The sequence below is a fragment of the Stegostoma tigrinum genome, chromosome 3 (genome assembly GCF_030684315.1).
Source record: "Stegostoma tigrinum isolate sSteTig4 chromosome 3, sSteTig4.hap1, whole genome shotgun sequence".
In the NCBI taxonomy this organism is placed as follows: Eukaryota; Metazoa; Chordata; class Chondrichthyes; order Orectolobiformes; family Stegostomatidae; genus Stegostoma; species Stegostoma tigrinum.
In genome coordinates this window covers 31012512-31024659 of record NC_081356.1, presented here as the reverse complement: position 1 = coordinate 31024659, position 12148 = coordinate 31012512, and the positions used below count along the sequence as shown (strand labels likewise).

The following is a 12148-nucleotide window of genomic DNA, read 5'->3' as shown; positions in this document are numbered from 1 at the left end:
CATGCATGTTAGACAGAAAGTTGCTCCAGTTAAGGCTGTTGCTGGGTGTTATGTTATGAGAGGCTGAGAGAAAGCAGGACGAGAGAAAAGTTCCTCCAAGTCCAGTTCAAAATCTATCTCTGATAACAAAGTGTGGGGCTGGATGAACACAGCAGGCCAAGCAGCATCTCAGGAGCACAAATATATCTCCCTCTGCTGTGCCAAAGGCAGTGGTTTGAAATACAGCTTATTCATGTGGTGTGCTTCTGAGGCTTTATAAGGCTCTAGTTAGGCCCCATTTAGAATAATGTGTCCAATTTTGGGCCCCACACCTCAGGAAGGACATATTAGGCCTGGAGCGTGTCCAGCGGAGATTCACACGGATGATCCCTGGAATGGTAGGTTTAACATATGATGAACGGCTAAAGATCCTGGGATTGTACTCATTAGAGTTTAGAAGGTTGAGTGGAGATCTAATAGAAACTTACAAGATAATGTATGGTTTAGAAGGGGTGGACGCTAGGAAGTTGTTTCCGTTAGGTGGGGAGACTAGGACCCGTGGGCACAGCCTTAAAATTAGAGGGGGTAAATTTAAAAATTTAAAACTGAAATGAGACGACATTTCTTCAGCTAGAGAGTGGTTGGCTTGTGGAATTCATTGCCGCAGAGTGCAGTGGAGGCCGGGACGTTGGATGCCTTCAAGGCAGAGATCGACAAATTCTTGATCTCAGAAGGAATCAAGGGCTACACGGAGAGTGCAGGGAAGTGGTGTTGAAATGCCCATCAGCCATGATTTAGATGGCGGAGTGGACTTGATGGGCCGAATGGCCTTACTTCCACTCTTATGTCTTATGGTCTTATGGTCTCCAAGATGGTTAATTACAAATTATTCTCCTTTTGGGTCCAACGTGTGAACTTTCAATCAAGATATAAATTGAACAGGAGATTTAGTTGATTGTTTTCAGTCTCTTTGATAATGTTAATGTCTGTTCAGACTGGTTCCTGTGTATTGATGTCTTCATGAAGCTTGGCTCAATCTGTGACCAGGTAATCATCTGTAGCCACATTTAAGTGAGTGGTTTTTTTTCTTTGTAATCATTTCAGGCCATGAAAGTTCAGTTTTTAAAATGTAGTGATGGAAATTCAAAATTGATATTTTAGCATCATCGATTGCTACAGCCCATGAAGGAAAGTCTCTGCTGAACAGCTTTCTTGACTCAGGATGTTTTGTGTTTCTTTTCAATATACTGAAAAGTCTCCACCCATTTTGAAACTGCTTCATAAGTGTCTTGGTATATTTTCCAAGCTTTGTGCTGAAGAGTCCTTTTTTACAAAGCAAAATTTCTCAGAAGAAAATCTCAAAATAAACAAAATGCTCCTTTGAATCACCCTTTTGTTCCTCCTGGGATTTTAAAAAAAAGTCACGTTAACATGTATTGCAAACTGTTTTGATGTATAATGCAATGGTTTTAGTGGTTAGTTTTCTTTTAAAACTTCAATCATGTTTTACTCTGTTTGGCAAGAGTTTAATATTTTCAGAACTGAAAATATGGCATTGTTTCAGTTTGCACAATTTCCTGTAACACGTACTTAAATGCTGATTAATTCAGAATGAAAACAGTTTGGTGAGGCCACAGGTTGGCTTAAAATGTTTTATTTTTGTGAAGTTTCTGTTTAGAAAAGGTCTATTTTGCAAAAAGGCAAGATTTCATACATTTTGAAGATGCATCAAGTGTAGTGCTACAGATGCCAACAGCTGATCAAGTCTGACACTTGCAGGACTGTGTCCAGCAATATCAGATTCCATCTTTACGATGGGATATTGGGCTTGTGGGTTCAATCAGTTGGTTCAGGCAGCTGTAAAAGATGCCATGGTTTTATTTGGAAAGTATCAGGAGTTGGTAAGATCCTGGCTAACAACCATTCTCCTAAACAAAAGCATTTAAACAGATTAACTTGTCCTTTTATCTCATTGTATACTGATGGGATCTTGTGGTGTGTGAATTTGCTAGCTGTCTTTTCCTGCAGAATATAGCAGCTACATTTCAATGTCAGCGAAGCCCTTTTTAAAGAATATACGAATTGCTGTATAAATGCACTTCCTTTCCTTCTGTTCTTTTCCCTCCTTCTGTACTTTTCTACTTCCAACCCCTCTCCCAGAGAACTGGTGTACACCAAGGAATCGAGAATGGAGAAGGTGCAGTGAGTAGGGTCCAGTGGGAATATTGGGCATTAGCCAAGGAATCCATGAATAAAATTTAACCCCAGAAATGATTTCCGCCATTTGTGTTCATAAATTTTAGAATAGATCTGAAAGCCTGATAAATACAACTCCAATGATGTGGATTTAAAAATGTAAATGCTGGAAACCTGACAGAGATCAGAAAATGATGGAAATAATCAGCAGGTCAGGCGCCATTTATAGAGAGAGAAAAGCAGTTAACTTTCCAAATTAAAATTGTGATTTGAGAGTAGGTAGTTAAAATGAGCTATGTCATCTTCTATGTGATTTAAATATTATTTGTCTCTCCCTATGGCTTGAGTGCAGGGATGTGCAAGCTAGGTGGGTTAGCCATGGGAAATGCAGGGTCACAGTGGTAAGGTAGTGGGGGGTGGAACTGGGTGGGATGTTTTTCAGAGGGTTTGTGTAAACCTAATGGGCCGAATGGCCTGCTTCCAGACCAAAAGGATTCTGTGATTCGATTATCTGTATGCATCATTCCTTCCTTTATCTAAGGGCAACAACATTTGTTAAAATCTTTTACCATCCTACCTGAAATTGCACTACATAACCACATCAGCAATATAGTAAAACACACCGGTTTATTTGTCCTTGGAAACCAACTAAAAGTTTGACCCTTTACAGACCCTTCCTCGTGAAAATTGAATGCGTTATCCCAGTGTTTGAACGAGTACACTGTTAGGATGAGATGAAATCAAGTGGGAGGAGGTTTGTGGGGCATGTTGGTACGGACCAGTTGACCCTCTGCTGTAAGTTCTAAATGTTTTTGTTTTTGTTTTTGTTCCATTTCAGGGGCGTTTATCATCTGCTGGACTCCGGGCCTGGTTTTGCTCCTGCTGGATGTGTTCTGCCCTGACTGCAACGTCCTCACTTACGAGAAGTTCTTCCTGCTGCTGGCTGAATTCAACTCTGCGATGAATCCTATCATCTATTCCTACCGCGACAAGGAGATGAGCGCAACGTTCAAGCAAATCTTGTGTTGCCAGCGCAACGAGGGCAGCAACAGCGCAGCTGAGGGCTCGGACCGTTCGGCTTCTTCCCTCAACCACACCATCTTGAGCGGGATACACAACGACCATTCGATGGTGTAACTGAGGCAGAGAGGATCACACTGATTACTGCAAGGTGGCCAAGATGGAGGAGACCCCCAAGTGTGAACCAGCTGTGGACAAGTGAATTAAACACTGAAGACTAAATACTAAATAAGCTCCAGCGGCCAATTCACAAACTAATATGAGACGTTGTTGACAAGTATTCCTGCTTTAGTAGGTCATAGTGTGAGACATCTTTCATAACACCAGTTGAAGTCTTAAGTACTTATATTATGTTACCTGCCAAACTGTAGAAATTGTGGCTTATTAACAATATAGTAATCTTATCTTATTCACCCCTATCAGCATGCTTGAGAAGGACATATTGCTTCATGTTACTTCTCACTGATTAACCAAAACTACTTATAAGTACCAGAAAGTAGTTGTTGCTCTCTCTGAAGAGACTGTTGGCTGTTCTTCAGGGCATACAAACTGTGCAATTCATTAGCAAGCTTTGAAAAGTTTTTGCCTTCTCAGTCTCTGTTTTTAATTTAAAAACAGCAGTTGCTCCCAAGCTGACACAATTGATTTTGATTTCAACATTCAATCCTCTGCAACTATATTTTCGACAGGACATTTTATCTGAGAAAATAACTATTGTGTAACAGCAAATTAGTTTTTGTTTTACTGCATATTCTGCATTTCGATAATTGTTAGGACCTACTGAATAAATAGTTCATTGTTTCAGGCAAGGCTGCCACGTTAGCTTGTTTTAAATTGCTACTAATTGCACTCTTCAAATTGGTTGCCATGTTACAGTTAAAATACAAGGTTACAAATGGAAAGTAGATTTCGGATGTGTAAATTTCAGCAAAAAAAGAACTATTATGTAGTATGGTCTGATGTATTTTAAAATGCCAGTGACAAACTCTGTTGACCTGTTGTTTGATTTCAGATGGTTGGGCTCTGTGCTTCACATGAACAGGTTTCAGTTCCTTGTGAAACCCAAGTAGGCAAGATACTTAGTTGATACATCCTAAATGGATGAATTCTTGTCACACTTGACAAGACTCCTGCTGACCTGCACTGTGCATTGTTATTGCCAAAGGAGATGTTACCAAGTGTTTTGTGCTGCATTCAAGGATATAAATTCTCCTTTTTTAGTTCTACTTCCATTATTACAAGTATGTTTTGTGGCTTCATCATTCACATCTTCCCCCCACCTCAGAAGGTACTGAGTGCCTATTTGTGTTGGAGAGTTACTTTGGAGTTATTTTGGAAATTCAAGCATAGTGAAATTCCTAACAGCTAAAACTAATGAATGATGCATGGAATCCAGTAGTTCTTTAGATTGTGTTCCTTGGGTTTGTACCCTACTGTTTGTAGCAGATGAATACTGGTGCTGCTGAGTAAAGCAATACTACTTTGCACTCACATTAGTAGAACGATCGATTGAAATGGAGAACTATCTCAAATATTGTACTACAGTTTTTATGGTGGGATGGGGAATGTTGGCAAAATTGTCATTTTGTAACCTTTCAATGATGGATCCAATTCTGCTTGTGGAGTTTATTTTGCTTAACCTAAAGGTGCCTTAATTATTAATGCTTTTGACATGTTGAGTGTTTGTAAACCTGTGCGTTGCCAATGCATTACTGGACCATTACTGCAATTTGTAATGTGTAATGCTTATAATTAACTCTGCATTCTCATTAAATGGTGCACCAGAATTGGAGATTTTGACCTGTATTCCTTTCCCAGATCTTTGCTATTTTGTAACTTGTTTTGTATATTTCATGGATTAGGTACAATTTGTACAAGTTTTTAATTAGTATTTTTGACTAGGCAAGGTGTTTTTCAAGAAGTAATTTTCTGTGCCCAAGTTGTTGCTCAGAACTGTTTCTTTAAGTTATGCTAGGTTTCATATAGTGTTCAACTTCCAAGTGTTACAAGCTATCACAGGCTGTAATTATGCTGCAACCTAGTGCACAAGGAGTTCAAGATAGTATTTTACAACCTGTGCAGTGGTGGTGTAAAATACTCGAACTAATAGTAATTACTATGGAAACTATTCACCACTATGGAATATAATAATTTGTAATCAGGTCATAATGCATTGACTTTGTAGCAGTACCTAGTGCTAGTACATATTTTACATAGCTAACTTTTAAATTTGTATTAATAAGTGCTACTAGACCTTTAAGTCCTGATTTTAAAATGTGCTTAACATGTTCCCTTTAGCATGTTTAACAACTGGTCTGCTCACACATTTTTGCATCCGAGTTAGCTGAATCTTTTTGTGCTCTGTTGCACCTTAATCTAGTCTCACCCAGTAAAAACAAGAAGGGTCAAAGTGAGATGAAATGGGAATAAGCGGTAGTTTGAGAGACTGAAAAGATTACGCTGTTTGTAGTTGTAATTAGACTAAGGAGACCAATTCATTTTCTGGAGGTGCACTTGGGTCAAAAGACAGTCAAAATTATTCCTTTGAAGGATTATTAAATGGAAGCTTGAAATGTGGATACTATATTCTGATCAGAAAAATGTACATTATCTGCAGGTAGGAAATTCCTCTTATTCCCTCTTCATTAACATTGTCCCATATCCCCTAGTTCTTCATGTAAGTGGTGTGCCTATCCAGAAGTGGACATATTTCTAGAAGTGTGATGGAACAGAGCGGGACCAGATCTGAGGATTTTCACCAAATAATGTGTTAATCTTTTTCTAATTCTCTAATCTAACTGGTATCTATTTGCAAAATGTCTTTTACAGCTGACACTAAATTTGTATTTCAAATGCAATGAAAGATTTCTGGGAAGCAAGAGAAGTAAGACCAGTTTAACACTTTGCATATTGAATTCTGTCAAAGGCTTTAAAAAAAATCTCATTTGAGTTGTTCAAAGATTAAGGATCACTTTTGCAGTTATGTTTTATATGTGACCGTTATGATGGAAGTACCAATATCTTAACATGCAAAACCAATGGATTATCTCAGCATAAATTAATAACATTTTATCACTTCCCATTGATGTTTCCTTCTGTGATTATTTTCTTTCTAAATAAAATACTTTCTCGAATAGAAAATGTTTACAAATTCTTTGCTCTTCTCAGTAATTACTTCAAGTTGATTTGTTAGTCCTTTGTGACACCATTTATAATGTACATCATGGCAAGGACAGACTGGATGTTTGGAACAATTTCTTCAATTCAGGAAAAGTCACAGACAAAATTTTATTTTGCCAGCAGTTGATTTGGTTTGCTATGAATTGTTATGTTGCCCATTTACCTCCCCTAGGCAACACAGGACACTGCCTGACAGTGAACGGTCACTAATTGAAAATTGGGAGTAGGAAAGCTCAAAGATGTTCAATTGTGATGTCTTTTGGACTGACCGCCTTTTAATGTCTGCATATGCATACAGCATTATTTTCCATTCTCACCATTTGATATGAAAAAATATCTGCAGTATGATTTCAAGAAAAAAGGTATATGTTGATGGAGTGAGATGAAATAGTGGGAAGAGAAACACTAATACAGGCATATGTACATCTGAGCCTAAAAATTAGGATCAGGCGTAAGCCATTCAGCCTCTGGAGCCTGCTCCTCCATTCAATAAGTTTGTGATCTGGCTGTGACTTCATTATCTTAAGTGTCCAACTGTTAACCTATCACCCCTTGCTTAACAGGAATCTATCCACTGTTTGCCTTAGAAATGCTCAAGGGCTCTGCTTCCACTACATTTTCAGGAAGAGTGTTCTAATGACTCATAATGTTCCAAAAAGAATTCCCCTCATCTCTGTTTGAAATTGGTGACCCCTGGTCTTTAAACAATGACCTCTCATTCTCTATTCTCCTGTAAGGAAACCTCTTTTCCACATCTATCCTGTCAAAACCATTCATAATTTTGTATTTTTCAATCAAACTATCTCCTCCTGTTCTACACTCCAGCCGACACAATCCTAGCCTGCCCTGCTTTTCTTCGTAAGACACCACCAACTGCCCCCCTCCCTCCTTACAGGAATTGGTCCAAAAACTTCTCTGAAGTGCCTCCAATGCATTTACATTTTTCTATAAGTCAGTTGACTAACACTTTGCACAGTACTCCAAGTGCGGTCTTAGAATGCCCTGTATAACACAAGCATAATCTCCCTATCTGTATTCACTTCCCCTCATGATAAATAATACTCTATTATTTTTCCTAATTACTTGCTGTACCTGCATACTAACCTTTTGAGTCATTTTATGAGGATACTCAGATTCCTCTGCATCTGAGCACTGTAATCTCTCACCATTTGGATAACTTTTTTAATTCTTCCTGTCAAAATGGACACTTTTTTACTTTTCCGTAGTATTCCATTTACCACATCTTTTGTCCATTGACTTATCTGTATCTTTGTATGTCCCTTCATAACTTGCTTTTCCACCTGTCTTTGTGTCATGAGTGAATATGACAACCATATCCACCTGCATCTACTGCAGCTTCCTCTTTGCCAGCCAAATGCTGCCCCTTACACGATGACCTTTTATCTTCTGCAACAGCCTTTGGTGTGGCACCTTATCAAATACCTTACTGAAATCCAAGTACAATACACCAACTGGATCTCCTTTATCTATAGCATGAGTTGGCTTTTCCAAAGAACTGCAAATAGATCAATCAAACATTATTTTACTTTTATGAAACCATGCTGATTCTGCCTAATTACCTTTAACTTACCCAAATGTGCTACAATAAGGGTATTAGTAGTTTTTAACATTTTCCCTACATCTAATGTTAAGTTAACTCGCCTTTAGTTTCCTCTTTCCTGCCTTCCTTTTTGAGTGAAGGATTTATATTGGCTATTTTCTAATTTATTAGGACCATTTCAAAAGATTTTTGAATATTAAAGCCAATGTGTCATCTATCTTGTTGTCCTTACATTTTAAGATGAACTTCATCGATAAACAAGTACTTGTCAGCCCACAACTCCAACAATTTAACTCATTACCACTTCGCTAGTTTTAGGGATCTTCCTGAGTTCCTCCTTTCCTATCACTTCCTGCTTTTTCTTGCTTCTAGGATGTTACTTGTATCCTGTAGGGGAAGACAAATGCAAAATACCCATTCAATTCATCTGCCACTTCCTTATTTTCCATTATTAATTCTCTATTTTTTTTCTTTCTATAAAATCATTGCTCTTTTCACTAAATATTTCTAGAACATTTGCTATAATTTCTGGCTAACTGTCTTGTGCTCTAATTTTTCTTTGAACCGAATGTAAAAAATAAATTTCAATCTTCCAGTGTTACTTTTTTGCAAAATCCTGTGCTTTTTCTGTTTTTAGTTTAACGTGATAGTTAACCTTTTTTGGTTAGCACAGTGGGCCTGGTCCCTTGGAATTTTTCTTATTGTTGGAAGGTGTCTGTGTATTTTGAAATGTCTTTTTTAAAAAAGACGTTTACCACTACATCTCCTTTTGACCTATGCTTTAGCCTAATTTCCCAGTTTATTTCAGCCAGCTCTGCGGTTATTACCCGTAATTAATTTTTAAAAGTTTCAGAGTCACTCCTCTTTTCCTCAAACTGTTTAAATTTTACATCATATTGTTTGCTGCTTCCAAGACATACCTTTTGCTATGAAATAACTAATTAATCAAACACATCTCATTGCATAATGTAGGTCTAGTGCTCCTAAGATGCTGCTTGGCCTGCTGTGTTCATCCAGCTCCACACTTTGTTATCTTGGATTCTCCAGCATCTGCAGTTCCCATTATCTCTAGTATATTCTCTCTTCTGGTTGACTCCAGGATATGCTGAACTTAAAAATATCGCAAAAATGTTCTAGCTTCAGCTGGGTTACTTTTTGCCCATCCAATTTTTCCAATGTAGATTTAAAATCCCCTATGATTATTGTACTTTCTCATAAACACTCATTATTATTTCCTTTTACACTTCACACTGCTACATGTTAATGTTAGGGGGCCTGTCTACCACTTCCACAAGTGACTTCATGCTTTTTATCATTTATCATTTCTCATGTCTATGTGTTTCCACATCTTCACTCCCCAAACTTGGGTCAACAATCTGTATTTGTTGATATCATCATAAACTAACAAAGTCACCCCTCCACCTTTCTTCTAGCTTCTTGTTCTTCTTAAATATCATGTATTGTTAAAGATCCGGATCCCATTCTAAGTCATTCTGCAGCTCTATCTCTGTATTGGCTATCGGATCACATTTGTTCCTTTCTATTTGTGTTCAGCTCGTCTGTTTTGTTTTGAGGACTATGTGCATTCATATACAGCCCTTAGTTTTATCTTTTTATTGTATATACACTTGAGAATGAACCATTAATTAACATTTCAGTTCATGCTTTCTGTACCTTCCTGTCATGGTCTGATTATCATTTCCCCTAATAATAACCTTACTCATTAACCTTGAATGTACTGTTTGATTTACCAGTTCTCTGAAGTTTGATCCTTTGCCTCCACTATTTAGTGCAAAGCCCTCTGTTTTCCTGCAGTTAGGTAGAACATTAACCACAGGATAGTTTGGCTAGAGACTGTCCCATCAATACAGATCCCACTTTCCTCAGTCCTGGTGCCAGTCCCCTGTGAAGCAGAACTCAGTTCTCCCACACCAGCCTTTGAACAACTCTTTGAGCATCTCTCTAATTTGCCTGATACCAATTTGCACATGGCTCAGGTAATAATGCCGAGATTGAGTTTTGAAATTCAGTTTAATCTGGCACCCAGCTCCTCATACTGTCAATGTAGAACTTCCTTCTTTGTCCTGCATATGTTATTGATACTTAGACCTCAATGACGGCATCTTCCCCTCCTATTGTGAGTTCTACTTTAGTGCTAAGCAGATGTCTGCTGGGGTTGAGGACAACACATCTGGCTGGATTTAATGTGTTGTTATACTGTTTCCTACTAATACAACATTCCTCCTCATTCTGGACCAAAATGACATCCAGGAGTTCCCACATATTGCAACTGTGACACATCACCTATCCCACGATCCTAAAACGTGTTCTAAAGCAACTATATGTAGTTCCTTATCAGAAATAATGGGAACTGCAGATGCTGGAGAATCCAAGATAACAAAGTTGAAGCTGGATGAACACAGCAGGCCAAGCAGCATCTCAGGAGCACAAAATCTGACGTTTCGGGCCAATGGTATCAATGTGGATTTCACAAGCTTCAAAATATCCCCCTCCCCCACTGCATCCCAAAACCAGCCCAGCTCGTCCCCTCCCCCCACTGCATCCCAAAACCAGCCCAACCTGTCCCCACCTCCCTAACCTGTTCTTCCTCTCACCCATCCCTTCCTCCCACCTCAAGGCGCATCTCCATTTCCTACCTACTCACCTCATCCCGCCTCCTTGACCTGTCCCCTCCCTATCTCCCCACCTATACTCTCCTCTTCACCTATCTTCTTTTCTCTCCATCTTCGGTCCGCCTCCCCCTCTCTCCCTATTTATTCCAGAACCCTCTCCCCATCCCCCTCTCTGATGAAGGGTCTAGGCCCGAAACATCAGCTTTTGTGCTCCTGAGATGCTGCTTGGCCTGCTGTGTTCATCCAGCTCCACGCTTTGTTATGTAGTTCCTTTTATATTTTATGAACTTTACAATGAATTGCTGTACTATGTTGGCAATAGAATAAACCTTGGCCACTAACCACATGCTCTCAAAATAATCAACTTCAACTCATAACGGAGTAGGACTCAATTCTGGAGATTGAGAAAGTTTAGTAAATGTGAGAGCAACTGAAAACCTCTTTCCTTCCCTTTGATTCTTTATGTACTTGACTCTGCCACTATTTTTTGTAAGGTTGCACGAGTGTTAAAACTCAACAACTTAGTGTGAACTTATACACTCCTAAGACAAAAGGCCTATTTGCTTCACTGAATGAGGATCCAGCTTCACCATTTGACTTAAACTGCTCCTTAACTGAAAACCTCATCAAAATTCTGACAGACTGACAACCACATAATTTAAAATGTAGATTTCTCTTTAAAGCCAGTTACAAACATAAACTAAATTATATTTTTCAAAATAAATACACTTTCTTACTCAACAACTGCATGTGGAATCCTAGCACAGAGTATATTGGCCAAGTGACTAGTTCAGCTGTGCATATTCCACGTTTTAAATCCTTCAAGTTAGAAAACTGTTTTTTAAAAAAAAAAGTACTGCAGAAACTCAGGCAGCATTTGTGGAAAGGAAAAACAAACATAACATTTCAAGTCTATTATGACGCTTCTCTGGCATTGGAGATCTTCCGTTTCTGCAATGCTTTGCTTCTATTTGAAGTTATATAGCTACTTATCCCTCTCTAATAAGGAGAGACACCTCTGATCTCTCAGTTACTAATGACTAAATATATTTTTTTTTATAAAAGAAAAATGAATTTTTACAAGGAGACCACCAGTAACCAATGTTAATCCTCTTTCATTCATTGGTGAAATGCACAGGTCTTTTCAGTGCTTGTTTAAACATGCATTGCTGTAAGAGCATGACCCACTTCTGTCTAGAAGGACAAGGACAGCATATACATGGGAACACCGCCATTTTCAAGTTCCCCTCCAAGTCACTCACCATACTGCTTTGGAAATATATCACTGTTCCTTCACTGTTGCTGGGTCTAAATCCTGGTCATCGCAGATAGCCTTCAAAGCACCCTGAGAAGGGATGGACATTTGGAGGGATATATCCATGGTGAAGAAGAGGCAGAAACTGGAAATTGTGGAACTGTTGCAAAGCATCAGAAGAATCCTGAATTTTGGTTTGAAGAGCTCAGATGAGGGAAGAAAACATAGAGTCAAGATAGCTGGAAATTAGTTGAGTGGGACAGAAATAAGCTGAAACAATGGATCTGTCAGGCCAGTTCTGTTTGGGGATTTTGCAAGGAAGGT

The 12148-nt window shown here is 38.7% G+C and overlaps 1 protein-coding gene across 7 annotated transcripts in view; it reads left to right on the top strand.

Annotated features, from left to right (window-relative positions):
* The window catches only part of lpar1 (lysophosphatidic acid receptor 1), a 112820-nt gene extending 107838 nt beyond the window's left edge, over window positions 1–4982 (top strand). For all 7 annotated transcript variants that reach the window (XM_048527849.2, XM_048527847.2, XM_048527846.2 and 4 more), the window contains one exon: window positions 3014–4982. In XM_048527849.2, coding sequence (XP_048383806.1) covers window positions 3014–3312 — 299 coding nt within the window. In that variant the 3' untranslated portion in view covers window positions 3313–4982. The remainder of the gene's footprint in view (window positions 1–3013) is intronic.
* The last annotated feature ends 7166 nt before the right edge of the window (window positions 4983–12148 follow it).